General features: G+C 41.0%; 1 protein-coding gene across 1 annotated transcript in view; it reads right to left on the bottom strand.

Annotated features, from left to right (window-relative positions):
- Positions 1–1,600: 1,600 nt before the first annotated feature.
- ADGRG4 (adhesion G protein-coupled receptor G4) overlaps positions 1,601–25,743 on the bottom strand; it is a gene marked incomplete at its 5' end in the record, with an annotated part of 116,923 nt that continues 92,780 nt past the window's right edge. The window contains 6 exons of the mRNA XM_082264164.1: positions 1,601–1,714; positions 4,278–4,442; positions 6,550–6,651; positions 9,044–9,324; positions 14,001–14,109; positions 19,095–19,363. Of these exons, the coding sequence (XP_082120290.1) occupies positions 1,608–1,714; positions 4,278–4,442; positions 6,550–6,651; positions 9,044–9,324; positions 14,001–14,109; positions 19,095–19,363 (1,033 nt within the window). The 3' untranslated portion in view covers positions 1,601–1,607. The remainder of the gene's footprint in view (positions 1,715–4,277; positions 4,443–6,549; positions 6,652–9,043; positions 9,325–14,000; positions 14,110–19,094; positions 19,364–25,743) is intronic.

Here is a 25,743-nt window from a genome sequence, read left to right as displayed (position 1 = left end):
GTTTGGATTGCTTTCTATGTGTTCTTTCATCTCTGAGCATGCCTAGTCTTGCTCATAAGATTTTTCCCTGTCGAAATCTGTACTAATGAGACGAAAATCGGACGTGTTTTGAAGGAGGAAAAAAATTTTATTGCCTGCACACAAGGATTTTTTCAGCCGAAAAGTCTAAGTCGGCTGTCGGAAGCACCATACTAACAAGCCGGAAATCGGCAGATCGGTCGTCGGACGACATTTCCCGGCCGAATTTCTTCTCGTTTGTACGGGGCTTTAGTAAGCATTGCAAACAAATGAAAGCTAGGTGAGAGGTAACTCTAGCTTCAGCCAAAACTGTTTTTTTTTTCCTGCAGTAGGGTCTTAACACCTGTCAGCTTTTTTAGCTTTCTGTATCCCTGTTAAGAAAGTTTCCTCTCATTTCAAGTTGCAGGAAGTTGGAGGAAATATACATATCAGAACTAATTATCCCTCCCCATTCCATCAACAGCAGCACTAAATGTTTTTGCTGAAGTTTCACTTTAATATACGCTATGTATACCGGCCACTTGATAGAGATGTCGGTGGGTGCGGGACTAGACCTGGAGTTGTATCAGCCTATCAGCATTTCCCATGTTCCTTATCACATTTACACTCAGACGGAATATGTTAGCTGACCTGTGTCAGAGATCTCTGCTTTCTGGACCATGGGTGGGTTGTTTGCTTGATTACCATGTTAGCTTTTATGAGTTCTGTATTATCTTTGTTCCACTTGTCATGCTAGTCTGATTTTATGCAATTGTTCTCGACTGTACTGTATGCCTTATACCTCTACTATAAATAAAGAATTTGAAAAAAAAAAATATATATATACGGTATGTATGTCTTGGTCACCATGTCCCTTCTCTTCAGATGATAGGTAGCATCTAAAAATGGAGGAGAAGATCACCAAAGCAGCTCTTTGGTTAGCCAGGAAATAAAAGTATGTTACTGCTTTCTCATTTCTCCTACTGACATATTCCTTTTTCAGAAAATTAGTTTTGTTGGCCAACAATGACATTCCACTGCCTATGCTTGATATAAACAATGTCTTCTGTCTAGACCAGCCTTTCTCAGCCTTGTTTTCCCCCCAGAAGGACCCATAATAAATATTTTCAGGTCTCAGGGAACCCCAGTTAAAATAATTTCATTAGTGGTCAGTGGGAAGCATGCTCCTTACAGTGGTGATCAGAATTTCATCCATACAAACAGACAGAAAGATCATTGGTGTTATGCCAAGTGGCGCTGGACCCAAAACCATGCAGGCATTATCAGATTGGAGGTCAATTAGCCGCAGCTCTAGGAACCCCTAGCAAACTCCGGAGGTACCCTAGTTAATGGTTGGTCTAGGCACTAGCCTTGTGTGAATTTTTGGTGTTAAGCATTACTTCTGAATGGTACATCATCTTCTAGTATGCACAAAATTCTCCTCTCCTTGTGGCCTTCTGAATAACTAACTTGAAACATGAAGATTCAGAGTGAAAATGTATTTTTGTGTCTGACAGTAAATTCACTTAAAAGCTTTTTTCATGTTTTTTTAGCAAACAGAAAACATGTATTTTCATGGGAGGGGAGGGGGGATGCTATGTCAGTTCCATTTAGTGTGTGCCAAAATCCAAAAATGGCAATGTTCTTCTGGAGTCCGGATAGGTGGTGGCACCATTGAAAGGTGCTGCATGAGCTGAACTGATGAATATTCCTCCTCCTACACAAAAGAAAACAATAAATTCAGCTACAATTTTGGCTCATGCTATATAAAACTTAAAAGCGACAGTCAATTATTTTAAATGACAACTATGAATTTCTAAATAGAGCAACAGCTATTTTTTGCACTTGTCAAAAAAAAAAAATACAGTATAGCAAAATGTGAGCAAGTAAGAGAAGTTCATTGTTAGGGTTTACATTAACTTTAACCACTTGCCTACAGAGCACGTTCACCCACTTCCTGCCCAGGCCAAATTTGAGCTTTCAGTGCTCTCGCACTTTGAATGACAATTGCACGGTTATGCAGCGCTGTACCCAAACAATGTTTTGGTCATTTTTTTGGAGACAGATAGAGCTTTCTTTTTTTGGTATTTAATCACCACTGGGTTTTTTATTTTTTGCTAAACAAATGAAAAAAGACTGAAATTTTGAAAAAAAAAAAAGTTTTTCTAGGTTTCTATTATAACATTTTGTAAATAAATAATTTTTCTCTACTGATGTGCGCTGATGAGGCTGCACTGATATGCTGCACTAATAGGCACTGATAGGCTGCACTGATGGGCCCTGATAGGCAGCACTGATTAGGCCGCACTGATGGGCACCAATGAGGAGGCAAAGATGAGGCTGCATTGATATGTGGCACTGATGGGCATTGATAGGCGGCACTGATAGATGGCACTGATGGGCACCTATAGGGAGCACTGATAGATGGCATTGATGAGCGGCACTGATAGGCAGCACTGATAGATGGCACTGATTGACACTGACAGGAATCACTGATGGGCACTGATTGGCAGTATTGATGGCACTGATGGGCACTGATAAGGTGGCACTGATGGGCATTGATAAGACGGCACGAATGAGGCTGCATTGATATGCGGCAATAATGGGTGGCACTGATAGATTGCACTGATAGGCGGCACTCATGGACATCACTGATAAGTGGCACTGAAAGGCATCACTGATGGGCACTGATTGGCAGTACTGGTGGGCACTGATTGGCAGCACTGGTGGGCACAGATTGGCAGCACTGGTGAGAACTGTTGATCAGGATACTGATAATCAGTGCCCTAATTGTTAGTGCGGATGTCCCCTGTGTAGATTTGCCAGTTTTTGGCTCTCCTCTCCTCACATCCTGTGAGAGGAAGATTGCCAATAACTGGCAAATTCTACTTACATCCGTGATCAGCTGTGATTGGACACAGCTGATCACTTGGTAAAGAGACGCCGTGATTTGCTCTTTAACCTGATCTGTGATCAGCTGCATCCGAAGGACACAGCAATTATAAATCACTGCTGATGTGTGCTGCAGGGAGTGAAAAGGTAGTGGAGCACAGGAACACAGGAGGACGTCATATGATGGTCTTCTGGCAAAGTGCAGTTGCGCTGTAGCCATCATTCAGCTATTGCGTGGTCATGAAGGAGGTAAATACATTTAACTCATTGTTTAAGCTGGTCATACACGACTCGAATATTGGCCAATTCCTGTTTAATTGTCTGAAATTCAAAATGTGAATGGCCCTCTTGGCACCATCCAGCTCGACGAAAGACAATTTCAGAATCAAAGGAACCAGGTTGATTCCTCCATCCATACTGTTTAGCATGCAAGGGACAATTGATTACCTAGAGAAATATAAGCATGTATGCCTATCGTTAGTGCTGTACCTGCCTTTGTTTGCTGACAGAGAACTGCCGTGCTGAACATGATGCATTCCATAGCACTCATTGTTAAAACAGTTGTAAAGGCTAAAAGTTTTCTTCTAAAATAACAAATGATATATTTACCTGCTCTGTACAAACTGCTCTTCTGGGGTCCTTCGGCAGGGCTCTTTGCTCCTCCTAATCCATGTGTGCCACCATATCAAGCCTCTTGCTATGGTGGCACACCTGCGGGCTCATCCCCAAACAGGACTGTGTGCTTCCATAGATGCACACAACACGTTACAGTTCACCCACTCCCTCCTCACAAGATTTGATTGACAGCAGCAGGAGGAAATAGCTACCGCTGTTGCCACTATGCCTGTGAGGAGAGAAAGAGAGAGCAGCGCAACTGCAGGTGGGCACAGCGCTTCATCGAGATAGGACTCAAGTAAGTATATAGAGAGGTAAGGGGGGCGATACAAATCCTGGACCATTTTTTACCTTAATGCAGGGAATGCATTAAGGTAAAAAATGTCTTACCTTTACAATCACTTTACCTGGCTGGCAGCTGCTACTGAACACACCCCACTTTGCCTCATTAATTGGCTTTGGTATTATCTACCAATGTCATAGAATTTACTAAAACTGGAGCAGACATAATCTGAATCAGCTATGTATGGCAACCAATCAGCTTCTAGCTTTCATTTTCAAAGATTAATTGAACCGGTTGATAGCCTGATCCCTGGCTGGTTGGGCAAAAATATTTCCACACAATCTTTCTAAATATGTGGCAATGACCAGCCAGACCTAAGTACCATCAAAGGCTCCAGAGTCATTGTACCTCCCCCCCCCCCCCCCTCAGTTAGGCCTTCCAGACGCCTTTTTGCAGGCCTAGACTATGAATCAGAAATCTTCCCACTTACCATTTTTATAGGTCCATCCAGAGTAGCCATCTCTAGAGAAGCCTGACAGACTGGATGAATTAGTAGAGGCTGTGTTGTTTGATCTTGTTGACTGATAGGAATCGGAGGGTGACTGATTTATGCGGCCAATATATTTTGTGTCGGCATTGCTCAACCTGCTCCAGTCTGAAAAAAAATAAAATATCACAGCTTATTACATACTTAAATGAACATAACAGACAGACATGTAGTATATGACTCAACACTTGCATTAGCACCTCAGAGTCTCTTGCTTCACACATGCTATATTATATACTGTGCCCACATTGTATAATATAAAAATCAATGCAGAGAAGTATCTGAGATTACGCTATTTGGAATCCAATTTTAATTTATCATAGTTGGACTAATGAAACCTTGTTCCTGATCTTTAATGTTTTGTGCACATGCCTAATTATTCACTGTTTAGCATTTCTGATATATGAAGTATATTATAACAATTATAACATACCACCATGTGGGATATGTGGAGAAACTTAAATAACTGACTTCTAGTGAAATTACTTCATTAAAACAGGTTTGATTTTGCCCAGATATGGACAAGGTTTGGCATTCAATGTGGTTCTGATTTTTTTGTTTTTTGATGATTAGATTCACAGTGTGAAAATTGGGTTGAGGGGCATGCACATACACTAAAGTAACAGCTATTGTATGACTGCAGCAGGAAACCACACAACAAGGTACATATTATGGAACATATTATGTCACACAACTGCCAGGTGAACTTTACAGAAGTATCATACTGACAGAAAGTCTTGACACAGAGGAAACTGCCAGGACCTGGCAAAATTTCTAGCTAAGAACAAACCTTAAAAAGTAGAACAACAAGAGGAGATTCAAGGACCACTTGGTATAGGAGCTTGCAGCTCCTAATGGGTGTGGCAGGGCTTAACTTAGGGACCCTCAAGCATCACTAACCTCCCTGATAGCTGGGGAATATACTCAACTTGCCTTACACGTTATTCGACTTGGATTAACAAGAGGAATGGTTGCAGCAGCCACTGCTGTCTCATCTCATAGTTGAGTATTGGAATGTACAATCACACCCATGGAATTTTAGAACTGTTTTCTGCCAGCCCAGCCACACAGACATATCTTAACTGTGCACACGAAGGACGGATTTCAAAACTCCCAAAGTACTCTGCCCAATCTGCCCCTCAAAATGTCACATGGAGTCTTCCGTGCGCAAAAAAAAAAAAAAAAAAAATATATATATATATATATATATATATATATATATATACACAGTATCTCACAAAAGTGAATACACCCCTCACATTTTTGTAAATATTTTATTACATCTTTTCATGTGACAACACTGTAGAAATGACACTTTGCTACAATATAAAGTAGTGAATATACAGCTTGTACAGTGTAAATTTGCTGTCACCTCAAAATAACTCAACACACAGCCATTATTGTCTAAACCGCTGGCAACAAAAGTGAGTACACCCTAAGTTAAAATGTCCAAATTGGGCCCAAAGTAATGCCTCGTACACACACATTGATTATTGGCCGGGAATTTTCGGCCAACGTCCGATCGGCCGATTTTCGGCTTGTTAGTATGATGCTTTCGACAACCGACTCCGACTTTTCGGCCGAATAAAATCTGGTGTGCAGGCTATAAAATTTTTGTTGGCCGACAAAAATCTGATGAGCAAGACTGGGCATGCTCAGAGAAGAAAAAACACACGGAAAGTAAACCAGCACATGACATCACTTCTGAAGTAGATTTTTGTTGGCCGAGAAAATTCGTGTGCAGTCTAGGCACATTCCAACCAACAAAACACAACTCCGGACAAAAGTCGAACGACCGGTCGGCCGATAATCGTTGCGTGTGTACGAGGCTTAAGTGTCAATATATATATATTTATTTTAGAGTATTGAATACATCTGGCTGGCAGCTCCACACATGATCTGCCTAGAGCTCACTAGTAGCTAAAGCTGTTTGAGTAGCCTTGACTTCCTCAATTTATCTATCCCTTGCTGTCTCCCATGTTGACTTCAAAGAAAGACCTATGTTCATTCAGGGCTGGGGAAAATGGAGTTTGTAGACATTACATAACCAGCACATCAAGAAGTTACAGGTCAAGCAGCAATCAACAATGTGCAGTGGCAAGGGCCAGGCACTAGAAAGCATAGCACACTTTTCACAAAAAGTTCAATAACACAGAATTATTATATTTTTTTTAATGCAAGGCCCACTTTAACCTAATATAAAATAGGTTTTTACCTGAATAATTGTCAAGTTGGCACCTTCCACAGCATAGGTACATCCTCCAGTGTTTTCTTACATTCTCCTTAATCAGACAGTGAAATACAAAAATAAAAAATCCTAATAAAAAGAGAAAAAAGAATTGTAATGCTTTAAAACAAACTTGTTTTTATATAGGTTGTATAGACATGAATAAAAAGCTTAATGTTCCCTAATTAATTTTATCTTTTTGTATGACTACCTACATAATGGTTAACAAAAAGGCGTACTAAATAGCCAAATGCAAAGAGCAGCAGTGTTTAGTAACCAATAGCAACCAATTACAGATTCATTATTAACTGCCTAGCTACATTAGACTGGTAAAAGGTCAATTCAGCATTCAATTTTGTTTTTAGTCAAATCAAATCACTTTCGCTCTCAGGTCCGCAAAGGATGTAAATCTTTGATTTTGCAAATCTAACTTAATTTATATAAAACTGTCCCCTGGAGCAACCACTAATGTTACAGTTGTGGCAACCACCTAAACACCAATTGCTCAAATATAAAAGCACCGCCAAATGTGCTAAGCACTCCATTGGCTTTGGAACTATTAAGCCAGTGGAGTGCTATTAAAATAAATGGACATAGGAAGAAAAAAAAAGCCAGGAGGAGAGCTCAGGCATGACCTGCCAAAGTTATGTAAGCAACCTCTCAATCGTGAAGTTTTCTATGATGCGGTAAGTAGAGAGAACTGTGTGGGAGACTGCAGGATCCGCATCGCTTGCCTGCATTTTATGAACTAGTTGTAAAATGCCAGTCGCAGTGTAGACTAACATTGCGGTGTATAGCAGAGAACATGTAGGGAAATCCACTCTCCATTATAAGAGCCTGATTTACTAAAGAGCACATTTTAAAATTGTCTATGATCATTTTATATACTCAGCTGCTTTCACAGAAGTTGTAATAGGGCATGTTATGAAGATAGATTTCAAATTTCTCAGATTTGCTGGGACAGTCCATTGCCTTGACCCTAGACATGTGCGGTTCGTTTTGTTCCAAATAAATATTCTGACAACGTTTTTGTTATTCTGAGATTCGGATATATCCGAATCCCCAAATTACGGTACAAATGAATTTGACTGAATTCTCAGAATAACGAAATTAAATTTGAATAGAAATTCGACTCGAATTTTACATCAAATTTCATTCAAATTTGAACTGTAAACATGTTGTTGTAATCAAAGACTGTGTGTGTTGTTAGTGTACCGTTTCAAAATAATGCTGTTTTTGTTAAGCCAAAGGTGAGCCATTGTAATTATTTAATGAAGATTTTTCTTTTGTTTGTTCACTTGTGTATTTTTATTAAATGTAATATTAATACATACAAGAATAATGTGTATAAATAACAATCAGATGTTTAGTTACTTGGCTGCCGCATTTGAATCGAAAAACATTATACAATTTTAAATTCGATCAATTTGAAATTTATCGATTCGAACACTTTGAACTAAAGCCTCGTACACACGTACCGAATGTCGGCCGAACGATCGGCCGTCTTTTGTCCAGTGCTGTCCTGTCGGTTGAAAAGTGCTAAAGACTGCACACGAATTTTGTCGGCCAACAAAAGCCGACTGCAGAAGTGATGTCATGTGATGGTTAACTTTCCGTGTGTTTTTTCTTCTCTGAGCATGCCCAGTCTTGCTCATCTGCTGTTTGTCAACCGAATTCTGTACTGACTGGGGAACAATCGGCCATTCTGGTGTTGGCCAACAAAAATTTTAATGCCTGCACACCAGATTCTGTTCGGCCGTAAAGTTGCAGTCGGTTGTCGGAAGCATCATACTAACAAGCCGACAATCGGCCGATCGTTCGGCGGCCGAATATTTACGGCCAACAATCGCTACGTGTGTACGGGGCTTAAGAAAAAAAAAATTAGTAAATTTGAAGAAAATAGGAAAAATACATAGAACTAATTCCCAATACGGAAACTAAATAACTAGATTAACTAATCTAAATGAGACTAAACTAAACAATTTTTTTCATCATGCACATGTCTACTTGACCCTCTACTTGACCCTCTATTCTGCAAATGTCCTGGGCTATGTCCTGGAATCAAAGCATCAACCTTTTCTGAGTAACTGCACATGTGCAGTAGCACAAAAAGGCATTAATTGCAGGAAACAAGGCCATGAGTGGGCGGTCCCTGAATGGAGATCAAGGTCTGGGCAGGATCAACACGATGTGGACATTATTGGCAGTCCCTGAATATTTTAAGGAGGAGCCTAGGTAATTCAAACCCATAAAGTGGGCATGATGGCTAGTCTTCACATATTAGGAGGTGGGGTCTGGGTGGGACAATCCTAAAATGAGTGTACTTCTTTGTGTGTTCACGTAGAAAGGGAACTAAATGCTGACCATGGGCAGGGTTAACAGTGTCCTGGTATCTGGATTTTATAATGTTGGCAAGTATGTATGTGACCATATTAAATTGTTTCAACTACCTCTCTTTATTCTGTAGAAATCATGTACTTACCCTGTAAAGTATTAAAAATAGTGAAAAGGTACATGAAGGCAATTCGAACAGGATCCCAGGCAAAGAAGGCAAAGCCCCAGGTTAATCCAAGCAAGAAGGCAAGACTGAGGGTGCTTTTAATATCATGGAAGAAGAGAGTCTTCCAATCCTTTATCTTTGTAGACTTCAGTGACTTGATTTGAAGAAGTACAACAATGAACATGGCTATATTGGTCAGAAATATAATGCAGAAATAAGCCACGACTGTAACATAGAAAACTACATTGTCTCGGATCCAGCAGCTGAAAAAAAAGACAAAATATGAAAATGCTTTTCATTTCCATAGAGATTCTACACTCTCTCTCTTGAACAATGCATAAAACAAGAATCGTCTTCTGTAGACCCTCTGGGGAGAACAGGTGAAGAAGGCATTGTCAGAGAAGTACTGCAATCTCTTTAAACAGACTAAATACACAAAAGTGCTACACTTAGCATGCTGAGGGTTAGAGTTGAGTTGAAATTGTAAGCTGAATTTATATTGTTTTTAATAGCATTTAAGTTATTGGTATTGCTCTCAGTGCCAAAACTTCTAAGCCAAAAACAGCCAGCAGGAGGGGTGCCTACAGTATCTCACAAAAGTGAGTACACCCCTCACATTTTTTTAAATATTTTATCATATCTTTTCATGTGACAACACTGAAGAAATGACAGTTTGCTACAATGTAAAGCAGTGAGTGTACAGTGTAAATTTGCTACAGCCATTAATGTCTAAACTGCTGGCAACAAAAGTGAGTACACCCATAAGTGGCACTGTCCAAATTGGGCCTAATTAGCCATTTTCCCTCCCCAGTGTCATGTGACTCATTAGTGTTACAAGGTCTCAGGTGTGAATAGGGAGCATATGTGTTCAATTTGGTGTTATCGCTCTCACGCACTCATACTGGTCACTAGAAGTTCAACATGGCACCTCATGGCAAAGAACTCTCTGAGGATCTGAAAAAAAGAATTGTCACTCTACATAAAGATGGCCTAGGCTAAAGGAAGATTGCCAAGACCCTGAAACTGAGCTGCAGCACGGTGGCCAGGACCATACAGCAGTTTAACAGGACAAGTTCCACTTAGAACAGGCCTCACCATAGTCGACCAAAGAAGTTGAGTGCACATGCTCAGCGTCATATCCAGAGGTTGTCTTTGGGAAATAGACGTATGAGTGCTGCAAGCATTGCTGCAGAAGTTAAAGGGGTGGGAGTCAGCCTGTCAGTGCTTAGACCATATGCCGCACACTGCATCAAATTGGTCTGCATGGCTGTCGTCCTAGAAGGAAGCCTCTTCTAAAGATAGTCTAGCCTACAGCAAGCATGGTGGTGGGAGTGTCATGGTCTGGGGCTGCATGAGTGCTGCCGGCACTGGGGAGCTACAGTTCATTGAAGGAACTATGAATGCCAATATGTACCGTGACATACTGAAGCAGAGCATGATCCCCTCCCTTCGGAGACTTGGCAGCAGGGCAGTATTCCAACCTGATAACGACCCCAAACACACCTCCAAGACGACCACTGCCTTGCTAAAGAAGCTGAGGGTAAAGGTGATGGACTAGCCAAGCATGTCTCCAGACCTAAACCCTATTGAGCATCTGTGGGGCATCCTCAAACGGAAGGTGGAGGAGCGCAAGGTCTCTAACATCCACCAGCTCCATGATTGACACTTTGGGCCCAATTTGGACATTTTCACGTAGAGGTGTACTCAAGTTTGTTGCCAGCGGTTTAAACATTAATGGCAGTGTGTTAAGTTATTTTGAGGGGACAGCAAATTGACACTGTTATACAAGCTGTACACTCACTGTTTTACATTGTAGCAAAGTGTAATTTCTTCAGTGTTGTCATATACAAAGATATAATAACATATTTACAAAAATGTAAGGGGTGTAATCCCTTTTGTGAGATACTGTAAGTCCCAGGAAAAGCTAAACAGTTATACAAATATTTTGGAAGGTAAGACAATTCATGCACAGCTTCTTTTTTTTTTTTTTTTGTATCCTTTAAATACTCGTTATTTAGTTTGCCTAAAGAAGTTCAGCATTAAATTGTATGTATCGCCAAAGTGGTACAACCCTGCCAGTTTATTTTTTGCACGCTTTGCACCATTGGGAAAATGTACCTTTACTTCCTGTTCCACAGATACAGCAGGAAATTAGAGGAAGTCTCCTAAAGTCAGGGGAATTCCACTTTAGGACAGTTTGTCCCGGAACAGTTTTCCGCATTGGAAGATTGCCCCTTAGCTCTTGTTCCTGGGTCAACTCTAAAATTTCAGATTTCTCATCCTTTTCTTTGACTATAATCACAAGTGCAAGCAGGGAAGCGAATCTCTATAATAGCGACATAGCCCAAAAGTTGACAGAGGGTCTAACCCTTCCCCTTTTTTCCCCCAAAAATTAAAAAAAAAATTTTTTTGCCTAGAGCTATACTTTAAAGCTGAACTCCAAGAATCCTAAAAATCCTTTATTACAGTGGGGCTGCTTCTGAGCTGCAAGGTTACCTGCGCGTTTCTTTTTAGGGGACTTGTAAAAGCACTTTTACTTATCCGATCCTCTGCTCCTGCAGACTGCTCTGTGCTACTAGTCCAGTGTTCTATCAGAATGGCGCTACCCATCAGATTGTGCAAAGGAAGTGACGTTGGGATCAAAAAACGCTTACTGCCCATGTGGGATAATGGGTAGCAGTAATCTGATAGAACACACATGTGGACATCTTATACATCCAACTATGTCTTTCATTTCAGAGTAATTTTAGCAATAAAGTGAGTGTATATAAATAGGCATAGCATATTGATATCTGTGATGCTGTTTGGGTGTTTCATTTTGAAAGCATAAAGTGTTAGCGATGAGGAGTGTGGGGTGTACCAACATGGCCTCCACCACTTTCCTACTGTTGGCGTCCAGCTTCTTTAAAAATGGAACATCAAAACAGCATCACAGATGTCAATATACTACATATTTTTTTTTTTATATATACGCTCATTTTATCGCTAAAATACAAGACGTAGCTGGGTGTAGTAAGATGTCTGCATGGGTGTTCTATCACATTAATGCTACCCATCAGATCATTTAAAAAACAAGGTGTAAACCCTCAACCTGCACACTCTAGGTTACACCAGTTGCAAACCCAACAGTGTATTAAAGTGAATATAATCAAACCATCAAATCATATTTACAAACAATACAAATTAATAAAGTTAAAATAATGTGATTACAAATATTAAAGCAGCTGGTTGTGAGGTTAGCAAGTCTGAAAATTGTGAAAATGACAAATTAGGCTACAGAGGCTGGTGTTCTATCAGAATGCCGCCACTCATCAGATTGTGCAATGAAAGTGACGTTCGGACCAAAAAACACTTACTGCGCATGCACGATGTGTTCCACGGCCTATGCATTCCAAACACTTAAACACTTCATGATCTAATAGGTAAAAGTGACAAATTAATAACTGCGCTCCCTTTTGCATAAGTTCCCCATCAAAAAATCAACTTATAAAACATTTGTAAAATGTCTATACACGACCACTCTGTGCTTCAAACAGTGAAAAATCGAGGTGTTATAAATCTTATCAAGTGGTTCCACACATAAAAGTGAGCTGTGCCCTCTTCCACCGCCATTAGGTACACTCCCTACTCCCCAGACACAGGGAATTAAATACGTAATAAATGCTATTACGCATTTAATTCCCTGTGTCTGGTGAGTAGGGAGTGTACCTAATGGTGGTGGAAGAAGGCACAACTCACCTTTATGTGTGAAACCACTTGAGAAGATTTATACCACCTCGATTTTTCACTGTTTGAAGCACATGGTGGTTGTGTATAGACATTTTACAAATGTTTTTATAGGTTAATTTTTTGATGGGGAATTTATGCAAAAGGGAGCACGGTTATTCATTTGTCACTTTTACCTATTAGATCATGAAGTGTTTGGAATGCACCGCCTAATGAAGGAGCACGGATGCTCCGAAAGCTAGCAACGCCCATCTTTCCCTCCGTCTAACAGGAAGTGATGTCGGGCTGACAGGAAGTAGGAAGTGGAGCCCCACTGAGAGTCCTCCACCACCACAGCACCATCAGACAGGCTGCCAGACAACAGCCTCCACGCACCACCGACACCCCGCACCCATCCTTTCTGCAACGGTATCCAGGACAAGAAGATAGATGATTCCATTCACCTACCGTACTGGCCTTTACTTACCTAAGAGTAAGTCACTATGTGTTTTTTGTACTGATATACCGTATGCTTCACTAAGCTGGCGTCGCTTTCTTTTTGTTTATTCTCCTCAGAGCCTCTCCTTGCTCTAGCTGGCAGCCGCTTTTCGTGGGCCCCTTCCCCCCTTCCACCTCATTCTTTTTTATATTTTTCTACCCATTTTTTACTTTCTATATTTTTACCTCTTTACCTCATGGTATGCCACCCACCATCAGAGAGCGCCATGTAATCATTGACTTTGGAACGCATCATGCATGCGCAGTAAGTGTTTTTTGGTCCGAACGTAACTTTCATTGCACAATCTGATGAGTGGCGGCATTCCGAAAGAACACCGGCCTCTGTAGTCTCTTCTCCCCTGCACTCCAGTAGTCTAGGGTCCTTCACTGAAAGTGAGGACACTGAAGAACAGTCCACTGCTGTCTCCTGGGGTAGGACAGAGAATCAGGTAAGAAAAAGTGCTTTATCATCTCCTAAATATAAACAAGCAATTAACCCTTGCAGTGTGGGTACGAGAGTTTTTAGGTTTACTAGAGTTGGGCTTTAGGGGAAACTTACAGTGTTTATTACTTACAGTACATAGTGACGTACATAGTAACTTACAAAGTATTTATTTTTTAGACTTGATAAAGTCACATTGAATGTCACATCAGGACCATATCTGTTTATGTGAAAAATTTACTTGTACAGTGTTTGGTGCCAAACTTATTTGTTAGGAAAGAAAGATTTACTCACAACGATGCAGAGTCGTCACTAGGATCGATGTATTGATTTGTTTTGGATACACCTCCATAGATATCAACATTTATACTGAGTGCAGCCACAACTATAACTGCTGGTATTCCTGTAAGAAGCAAAAACAGTTCATGTAATCTAAACAGGTAGAAAGTATATTTTTCATCTAATTTTAAGGCCCCATGTACACCGGATGTTTTTTTCAGCTGCTCCCAGGGGCTTTTTTTCCCCTGCCTCTAAACCCCTATGCATGTTAGCCTGTGTGTCCATGCACACATACAATCTGCCAGGAGAAGAGGCTTCGACCATATTTCCCCAAAAATAAGACCTACCCTGAAAAAAAGACCTATCGCGATTTTCAAGGATGGTTGCAATATAATCCCTACCCCAAAATTAAGCCCTAGTTAAAGTAGTTGTAAAATCCTGTAATATGCTCTGTTAAAGGATTATATAATGTGCAATGTGTGTGTTTGTGTAACATTATGCAAAATACCTTATGTACAGTGCTGCTGGGTGCTCACATGACCTCCCGGTGCTCTCCTCCTGTCCTTCCGAATGATGTGAGTGGGGGATCTCATGCCCCTCCCTCTGCAGTGCTTGGAGCGGGGAAGAGAGCTTCGGCAAGTTACGTGAGTACCAAACAAAGCTGTAAATAAGGTTAATTTGCACAATAATGTTACACAAACACCCGCATTGCACGTTATATAATCCTGTAACAGAGCGGATTACAGGATTTCTTAATGCTAATGCTAAATGCTAATGACTCCTGAACTGACAGGCAGGGAGAGAGGGGGAGAGACGACAGGGTACACGTACTGGCAAATGAGAGTAGAATGTTCAATAGCAAAATATGAAGCTACAGTAATTTATAGACAGTATTTATTCACTAAGAATGTTTTTTTAAAACAAATTTTATTGTTTTATTCCTGTAAAAAAAAAAAAAAGAACAAATGCGCAAAACAGATTTCCTTTCAATGCACAATTTGGCAATATTTTAACAATAATAATAGAATAAATAGGACATCCCCTAAAAATAATCCCTAATGCGTCTTTTGTAGCCAAAATTAATATAAGACCAGGTCTTGTTTTTGGTAGAAGAGTTTGCAAAACATCCACTGTGCATGATGCCTAAATCCTAAATGAATATAACCTGGCAGCCCTGGAAGTAGAATGAGAAAGATCTCCTACTTTCAGCCCTACTGATAGGGAACAACAAAAAAGCATCTACCTGGGATATAGTGGGCTCAAAGTTTTGGCTGACCTGGTTGCATACACTGTAGAACGTATCTCTGCAGCTAGCATAAATTCTACCAGATTGATACAAAATACATGCTGACCAAAAACATGTTCCTCTTGCTAAAGTATGCATTTTTTCAAACAAAGGTAAAAAAAAAAAAATGGTGGATATTATATGTGTAATATTAGGTTAACACATAATTAAAGATTACAAAAGTTTAGAGTTTTTTACTAGCAAGACAATTCCTCAACATACAGTATCTCACAAAAGTGAGTACACCCCTCACATTTGTGTAAATATTTTATTCTACCTTTTCATGTGGCAACACTGAAGAAATGACACTTTGCTAAAATGTAAAGTTGTTGTGAGTGTAAAGCTTGTATAACAGTGTAAATTTTCTGTCCCCTCAAAATAACTCAACACACAGCCATTAATGTCTAAACCGCTGGCAACAAAAGTGAGTACACCCCTAAGTAAACATGTCCAAATTGGCCCCAAAATGTCAATATTTTGTGTGGCCACCATTATTTTCCAGCACTGCTGTACCCTCTTGTGCATGGAGTTCACCAGAGCTTCACAGGTTGCCACCGGAGTCCTCTTCCACTCCTCTGTGACGATATCACGGTGCTGGTGGATGTTAGAGACCTTGCGCTCCTCCACCTTCCGTTTGAGGATTCCCAGTCCATCACCTTTACCCTCAGCTTCTTTAGCAAGGCAGTGGTCATCTTGGAGGTGTATTTGGGGTCATTATAAGGTTGGAATACTGCCCTGCGGCCCAGTCTCTGAAGGGAGGGGATCATGCTCTGCTTCAGTATGTCACAGTACATATTGGCATTCATGGTTCCCTTAATGAACTGTAGCTCCCTAGTGCCAGCAGCACTCATGCAGCCCCAGACAATGATGCTCTCACCACCATTTTTGACTGTAGGCAAAATACACTTGTCTTTGTACTCCTCTGAACCAAAAGGGTTTATCTTGGTCTCATCAGACCACAGGACATGGCTCCAGTAATCCATGTCCTTAGTCTGCTTGTCTTCAGCAAACTATTTTCGGGCTTTCTTGTGCATCATCTTTAGAAGAGGCTTCCTTCTGGGACAACGGCCATGCAGACCAATTTGATGCAATGTGCGGTGTATGGTCTGAGCACCGACAGGCTGAACCCCCACCCATTCAACCTTTGCAGCAATGCTGGCAGCACTCAAATGTCTACTTCCCAAAGACAACCACTGGATAGGACGCTGAGCACGTGCACTCAACTTCTTTGGTCGACCATGGCAAGGCCTGTTCTGAGTGGAACCTGTACTGTTAAACCACTGTATGGTCTTGGCCACCGTACTGCAGCTCAGTTTCAGGGTCTTGGCAATCTTCTTATAGTCACCTGAGACCTTCAAACACTAACAAGTCACATGACACTGGGGAGGGAAAATAGCTAATTGGAACCAATTTGGACATTATCACTTGGGGGTGTTCTCACTTTTGTTGCCAGCAGTTTAGACATTAATGGCTGTGTGTTAAGTTATTTTGAGGGGACAGCAAATTTACACTGTTATACAAGCTGTACACTCGCTACTTTACATTGTAGCAAAGTGTAATTTCTTTAGTGTTGTCACATTAAAAGATATAATAAAATATTTACAAAAATGTGAGGGGTGTACTCACTTTTGTAAGTACTGTAATTCCAAGACATAGTAGTCCAAGACTGAGAGAGCTAAGTACAGGAAGTGAGCACTGGACACAGGACAGCTCTGCATTTCGGACAGGTGTTTTTTGAACAGATATAACAAAACATTCTCAATTGTATATTTAACGTGATTCTAAGGCAGAACATTTTTTACCTGCATTTGACCTGATTGACACTGATGCACTTCTGCATGATGCATTTTTCATGGGCACAGCAGCCCATTCATTTTAATGTGCTGCTGTGCCTCTTGAAATGCAGGAAAAAGGTCCCTTCTCCTCTTTTGGAATCGCAGCCTGCACAGGAACTGCAAGTGCAGTGCAGTTCCCAATGTGGGAGCAATTTCCAGTGCATGTTGCAATCCATTAGGATTAATGGCACCTGCAAACATCTCCTGCATTTTTCTGTGTGGGAGGTTGCAGCTGCGGGAATAGGTGTGGTCCCACAGCAGCAATCACCTGACAGATGTAAACATAGCCTTAAGGTATTAAAACTTCGGCATGCTTCTCCCCCCCAGCCCCTCCTTATACTCACCTGAGCCTGACCTCGATCTTGCAATGTTTATGTGAGCAGAGGCTCTCTCGGCTCTCAGCCAATGGCTCCTACTGCCGTCAATCACAGCCAGTGAGGAGGGAGTGGGGGCACACAGAGCCAGCTTGGGAGCGAGCACCCACGAGTGCCCCCCTAGCAAGCAGCTTGTATGGGGCACTCTGTGTGAGGGGGGGGGGGTACTCAGTGAAAAGATGAGCCAATTACACTGGGAGCCAGTAGAGAAAATGCAGCTTACTTTGGTGATTAGTGGGAAAAAAAGCCCCCTAAAACAAGATAGCTAAAAAAATTATTGCTGTAAGTAGTTACTTATCTAAAAGGCAGAAATTGTTAAAAGAGATGTAGGGTCAAAACATTTTTTGACCATACTTCCCTTGTGGGTCACAGAAGTACACTTACTTTTGGTCTCTTGTGACCCAGAGTCAGCTTATAGCGGGCTATTGTCACTCTAAACTCTGGAAGGATCCCAACAGTATTGTCGGGATCCACACAGATGCCTAACTAGCAGCTGACTCAGCCTCTCAGTGCACTCAGAGCTAGCTGTTCTTGCCCCTCTCCTGCCCTGCGCTACTGCGAGCGCTGGAGGAGCAGAGTGGTGACTTACAAGATTTTCAGAGTTCTCCCCATCAAAACATAGGGGGTATCTGTGAATTTTAGGAGGATATTACTGAGCCAATGCTCGTAAAAGGTTATACTGTATATAAAAAATAAGCTTATGCTACTTCCAAAATTGTATTTCGAAAACCCTTTAGCTTTGCTAAATCTAATAACAGAAGTTTGTACAAATACTCAAATTCTTCTTTTGACATTTTTGTTTACTTACAATGTGTAAGTGATGGTCACTCTCAGTTGATCTTGTTGATGAGCATTGTGGATCCAGTGAGTGTGCCCAATGAGGTGACCTGTGCTATACTGTTTTTTTTTCTGTACTACTGTGTGTCTTAGGCCTTTTCCCATAGGTTGCCATGGGCAGTAAATACAGGTGGATAAGCTGCTTTATAGCCCCCAGTCACCCATTTAAAAGCTAAACAAAAGCCGGAGGAGACTGTTTACATGCTGCAGCCATGATGCTTTGCGTCATGGTCATGACAAATGTACCGCAACATGGCCTGTCAAGCTCGACTATTCAAGTCAATGGGGCTGATCCGGAAAAAAAAACAAACAGGCATTTAGATGGCAAGATCACCTACAGAACACCTTAGTGTGGCTGCTTAACTGTTCTCTAAAAAGTGATCGCTTTTCAAAGCATTGGGTAGTGTGAACCTAGCCTTAATTTACACTTTTCTTAATCTTCAATAAATATTTACTGAAACAAAGAAAAATGTGATATTTACTAATCTACACCGTTATTCATACATATTTACACTAATGATAATGTGTTTTATTATAAACATGATACGGTAAAACATTTTAACCAGTAGAAAACAATCAGACTTCCAATGTAGCCAGATAAGGAGTCTGTAATTAGCTGCTATGTCCTATTGCCATTTGCACACTTTTACTGCAATCCTAGCAACAAACAGCACAAAGTTGCCTGCTATGTCCTACTGCCACTTGCACACTTTCATAGCAATCCTAGCGACAGACAACATAGAGTAAAGATAAATAACTATTAGCACTGTGAACTTACCCCAACCAGCAATGCATAATTTTAAAATGTATTTATGGATGTATGAATTGAAAACCTTGACAAATGCAAAATACATATGTACAGCTTCCAGTCCCATCCATGTAAAGGACGTCAGTAGAAAATAATGCAGGAAGGCAGCAACAGTGACACACAGACCATGAATTCTGAACGTCGCCAGCCAATCATCAACCAAGAAAATCAGATTCAACATTAGCAGTGAAAATGACAGATTCATCAGTATTTTGGAAGGGTAGTCTCTTCTCAGCTGCCTGAAAAGAAGCAAATGTAGAATTAATAGACATCTATTTACACCGGCACAGGGTAATGTGTAAAGTGCAATACATAATAGCAATTCAATCTGTCTATGGCCAGCTTGTAGGTGGGACCCTGGCTGTCTTACAAGTGGCCTTAAAAAGTAGCTGGGTCACCAACACCACATAGTATACAGGTTAAAAGGGCCCAAACGACAGTCCAGACTAAACCACATGTTAAAACGTGTATAATTAAATTTGGGTCCTGGGTCTCGTACTAACGATTGGGAACTGGGACTCTCGGTTCGCGGGCACCTGATCACAGTGATACCCTCTTATTGGCTATCACAGTGATCAGTCACTTTGTTGCCCACTTAACGTTTTGTTTCTCTTCTGAATGGAGAAAAAGATACATTGGGGTTGGCTTACTTAAACTTGACAGTGAAAAATCAGGTGCAGCTGTGCATAGTAGCCAATCAGCTTCTAACTTAGCTTGTTCAATTTAGCTTTGACAAAAAAATACTGGAAGCTGGTTGGTTTTTATGCACAGCTTCACTAGATTTTTCACTCTCCAGTTTTAGTAAATAACCCCATTGTATCTTCCTCTCCTTGCTGGGGAGAATGATGTAAGCAAACAAAAGTGTATACAAAAAAATTAAAAAAAGAAAACAATAGCTAGAATCATGTTTGATCTAGGTCAGTGCCAGGGTTAGTGTTGGGGTCAAGGTAAGGGTCAAAGGTCTAAGTAAGGGCAAAGGTCAGTATCAAAGGTCGGGGGCATCAGCATATTTTAGGGAAGATTATTTTTTAAATTAAAATCAGTGTCAGTGTGTTTTAGGTAGGTTTAAAGTGGTAGTATCCCCGTACAGAAAAAAAAAAAAAAAAACCCTGCGAGACAATGGCATACTAGCACATTATGAAATACTTACCTTGGAACGAAGCCCCGACATGGTCGCCCAGACACCGCTAAGGGAGCTGTCATGTTCCCTCGGCATCTCTTCCTGGTTCGGCGACTCCGGCACTGTGAGTGGCCGGAGCCGCGATGACATCACTCCCGCGCATGCGTACGGGAGTTCACTTTCCAGCAAGGAGCCGTCAAGGAGCTCTGAAGGTCCGCTGGACCTTCAGGGTGCATGCGTCGCTGGTGTCAGCGGCTGTATGCAGGATGAATATCTCCTAAACCGTGAAGGTTTAGGAGATATTAAATTTACCTACAGGTAAGCCTTATTATAGGCTTACCTGTAGGTAAAAGTTAAAAAGCGGAGTATACTACCGCTTTAAAAAAAGAAAAACGTAATGCGCACTATTATTTCTGGGCCCTACTATGGGTGCAAACAGCAAATAATATACACATAGCTGGTATTGCTGCCATTGTCAGGAGAATTTATTTTGGGTTGTTCTTTGGTGGTAAGTTATGGTAATAGCAACAAATATACAGCTACATTTTTTAGAATAAATTAGTTTTTTTTACTATTTTGGGCCAATTTTCCTTTGATAATAACATAAGAATCATGGAATATCCATTACCATTTACCACCAAGCGAAAGCCCAATATGTCTTGAAAAAACAAGCTATAATCCACCTGGATACACAAAGTACTTGCGATGAAATGTACGGTTTTACTATCACATGTCAAAGTTGCAAAATTGCATGTGTGCAACTAAAACCCCGTTTTTAACGCATACTGTTGGACAGGTGAATTTGGTTGGTCGCAGGTAAGGAGAGCTTGGAAACCTTTTGTGTCTTGTTATATACGTTGCCCTTCCAATGCTCCTTGCTGCAGAGACCAGTTACAGGTGTGGGCAGTAACCATTTGTTTATGCTATGGATTATATTGACCAGGCAACGCACTGACACCTTTGCTGCCATTGTGCTATAGGCTGGGTGTTCAGTGTCCCCCTGTGTCTTTAAGAAGGGGTGGGCTCCCTTCAGGTATATCTGCCCTACACCTGTCCATATAAATGCATGTGCTTCCATTGTTGGAGACTCACAGAATTTAGAGTTAGGACCACAGATAGTGGGGTGCTTTGTCAGGGCTCTGTTGCTTATGCATGTATTTGCAAATGTGTGCAACTGGTGGTTTAATGCATACTGTTGGACAGGTCAATTTGGTTGGTCACAGACTGGTCATTAAGGAGAGCTTGGAAACTTTTTGAGAGATGTAGCGAGGCCTCCGGAGGAGTACAAGCATGTAGTTATAGTATATAGTGCACTTCCGGTATCCAGTAGCAACAGTTGGACATGTTAGTGGGAGTGAGGGGACAGGAATTGATATGTTGTTGGATTCCATTACAGGCTTTGCGGTACCGGATCAGGAATGTTGCACACCTGGGGATGTGGTGTTCCTTAACAGCAGCTGTGTTCAGATAGCTTAGTGTTAACATTGTAATAAGTTTGGCCACAGGTTACAAAATAGTTAACTGTGAAAGTTTCTGCTCGCATGTAAGTCTGAAGTTGTGCCTTATTGTTGATTTCACATGACTGCAAACTCCTGCTTAGTGTTTAGGCATTAGCAAGTGCTAATACACTAGGGTGTCTTAATGTAATGTTCTGGTACCTCTGGTACCCTTATTTCCACATTTCTCTCTTAATATTGCGTCCCATCTTGCTATCCAAATGGAACGCATACACCTTTAAGGGCAATGACGTCATCGCCGGGCGCCGATATGAGCGGCTATTTCAATCGCCGGCTTTCTCTCACTCATTGCTCGTTCAAACCGCATGTTGCCTTGTCTTGTCCAATGCTGCCGGAGCTTCAAGCTATTCCCCTTGCCTGAACAAGACCGGAACCTCGCTACCGATCCAGTATCTCGCTACCGGATTACTCCATTACTCTTGGACCTTGCTACTACTAACCCATCTAGTGATAAGTACCCCGCAGGGGATTCCTTCCTCAACCTAACTTTCACTATCTACTACTGCATACTAAAGGGACTATTGCTATCTAAGCTATTTCTATCATCTGCATAGGTGAAAAGAGAAATAGGTGCGCGAACCTTTATTGAGAAAAAGGAGTGAAAAAAAGCAGCACTGAAAAATTATAAATATGTGAGGGGTTGTAACAAATGAAAAACATCAATTACAGAGTGCGCTAAAAAATTATGGAACACAAATATTCACAAAAATGGTGATTGCTGATGTCCAGCTAAACACAAAGTCTATATTCTAAATGATGAGACTGTGCAAAAGTCTTGAAAATCCAAAGAATATAGTGAGGTTGGGGAGTGATGAAGGATAAGGGTAACCTCTTCCCAAACGGTGATCCAGACAGTGCTCAAATGTACACGTGATGCACCCAGTGTTAAGAAGGGACTCTTACCAGATGATGGAGAGATGCAAACATATAGTGTATAACCCTGGAGTCCGTTAGGTCAGCTTGTAGGAGAGAATTCACAATAGGAATAAAAGCGACCATCTGCTTCCAAAGTGTAGGGATCTAGAGGCTTCCACTCAAGGGGATATCGCCACCAAGAACATGCCCAAGGAAGAGAAGGGGACTATAGTGCATTACCTCACTTTATTGAACCAATAAGAAAGAGTAACACTTACATTGTCAGGAGAAAAAACAGCATATGTAAATTTTGGATCGAGGACCTCTGCAGTAGTCCGGGATCATAGGCAACACGGCTAGCTCCCCCCGACGCGTTTCCACTAACAAGTCGGCTTCTGGGACTGGAGCTGTAGCCGTGCTGCTCGCATCTCTCATGTAAATAGTGTGGCTGATGGACACTTCCGGTGCGGCCGTGGCGAGGACCCGGAAGTGTTGTGACGCACTTCCGGTTCAAATGTTAGCCAATCACGGTATGTTGAGATGAAGACCCGGAAGTTCTAAAAAGCGCTTCCGGAGGCTTCTGCGGCCAATCACATCGGATGTCAACAAAACTCATCATCCATAACACCGGAGTATAAATAACATAACTGTTCTTATCGGTGCCAAGAATATTGGAATTGTATATGAAGGCAAGCGATTCCATCTGTCTATATAATTATCAAAAAGGAATCCATTATAAATAAAAGGCAGACAGGATTCTCTTATTAGAAGTATATGTCAGATGTGTAGTCTATTCAGTTATATTAAAAAGGGTTTAAAATTAACACATAAATTCCCAAAAATGCCACAGATTTGGTCTAAGGACCCGGAAGTGGTTTTAATAATTGTGGCTAAAGCATTTACTATATAAAAAAATATGTAAAAAATATATAAAAAAATATATAAAAAATTTTTTTAAAAAAAATTTATTTTTAAAATTTATTTTTAAAAACATCTAGGGTCATCAAAATTACACAACGTTTGATGACCCTAGATGTTTTTAAAAATAAATTTTAAAAATAAATTTTTTTAAAAAAATTTTTTATATATTTTTTTATATATTTTTTACATATTTTTTTATATAGTAAATGCTTTAGCCACAATTATTAAAACCACTTCCGGGTCCTTAGACCAAATCTGTGGCATTTTTGGGAATTTATGTGTTAATTTTAAACCCTTTTTAATATAACTGAATAGACTACACATCTGACATATACTTCTAATAAGAGAATCCTGTCTGCCTTTTATTTATAATGGATTCCTTTTTGATAATTATATAGACAGATGGAATCGCTTGCCTTCATATACAATTCCAATATTCTTGGCACCGATAAGAACAGTTATGTTATTTATACTCCGGTGTTATGGATGATGAGTTTTGTTGACATCCGATGTGATTGGCCGCAGAAGCCTCCGGAAGCGCTTTTTAGAACTTCCGGGTCTTCATCTCAACATACCGTGATTGGCTAACATTTGAACCGGAAGTGCGTCACAACACTTCCGGGTCCTCGCCACGGCCGCACCGGAAGTGTCCATCAGCCACACTATTTACATGAGAGATGCGAGCAGCACGGCTACAGCTCCAGTCCCAGAAGCCGACTTGTTAGTGGAAACGCGTCGGGGGGAGCTAGCCGTGTTGCCTATGATCCCGGACTACTGCAGAGGTCCTCGATCCAAAATTTACATATGCTGTTTTTTCTCCTGACAATGTAAGTGTTACTCTTTCTTATTGGTTCAATAAAGTGAGGTAATGCACTATAGTCCCCTTCTCTTCCTTGGGCATGTTCTTGGTGGCGATATCCCCTTGAGTGGAAGCCTCTAGATCCCTACACTTTGGAAGCAGATGGTCGCTTTTATTCCTATTGTGAATTCTCTCCTACAAGCTGACCTAACGGACTCCAGGGTTATACACTATATGTTTGCATCTCTCCATCATCTGGTAAGAGTCCCTTCTTAACACTGGGTGCATCACGTGTACATTTGAGCACTGTCTGGATCACCGTTTGGGAAGAGGTTACCCTTATCCTTCATCACTCCCCAACCTCACTATATTCTTTGGATTTTCAAGACTTTTGCACAGTCTCATCATTTAGAATATAGACTTTGTGTTTAGCTGGACATCAGCAATCACCATTTTTGTGAATATTTGTGTTCCATAATTTTTTAGCGCACTCTGTAATTGATGTTTTTCATTTGTTACAACCCCTCACATATCATCTGCATAGATTGCTAGCTCTTGGGACTACCATCACCTATCATTGCACTAGGTTACTCTCTCTTGCATACTTCATCTGCTGTCCCCTACCACCTGTTACTATTCATGATTGCTAAAACCTATCTGCATACTATCATCACCTACCACTCTCCTGAATACTACTACTAAGTGCTCACCATTCTATTGCCTGTCTCTCACCTCTATTCTATCATATACATTCTATCACTCCAGGAACATCATATCGAGTGTATGTATATTTGCATAACAGGCTGTACACAGTGATGAAGTCCTGAGAGTTGGATATGTTGTTCAACACATTCTCTACATGACTACTGAGTGTAATAATTCTGCAGCTGCAAATCCATTCACTAACAAAAAACGCATGAGCGTTACACTTAATGTGCTTCTAAAGCCAAAATGTTTTTTTTTCTACCTTAATACATACCCTGCATTAAGGTATAAAACGTTTTATTGCTTCCTGTCCTTCTTCCCTGTGTAAGTTCCATCTCTTCTTCCCACTGTTCCTCTTCACACAGGCACTCAGGCAGCCATTGGCTCCTGCTTTTGTGAATCAAACGCCGTGAGGAGGAAGTGAAGGGCTGGGCTAAGTGCCATAAACCCACACAGCTGTGTGCCCCCCATAGCAAGTGGCTCACTATGGGGGCACATGAAGATGAGAAGCCAAGATTGCCGTGACAGAACACGAGAAGAGGAGGTTTGGGGCCGCTCATGTGCAAAATCATTGCACAGAGCAGGTGAGTATAACATGTTTATTATTGTAAAGGAAAAAAAAAATTACCCTTATTGTCACTAATTGACACTAAAGTCACGTTGGAACAGGAAGGGGCCATCCTCAAACTATTCCCACAAAGT

This window comes from Pelophylax lessonae, assembly GCF_965119305.1.
Source record: "Pelophylax lessonae genome assembly, chromosome: 7".
Classification (NCBI taxonomy): domain Eukaryota; kingdom Metazoa; phylum Chordata; class Amphibia; order Anura; family Ranidae; genus Pelophylax; species Pelophylax lessonae.
Note: the sequence above shows the minus strand (reverse complement) of the source record. Positions and strands in the feature narration are given on the sequence as shown.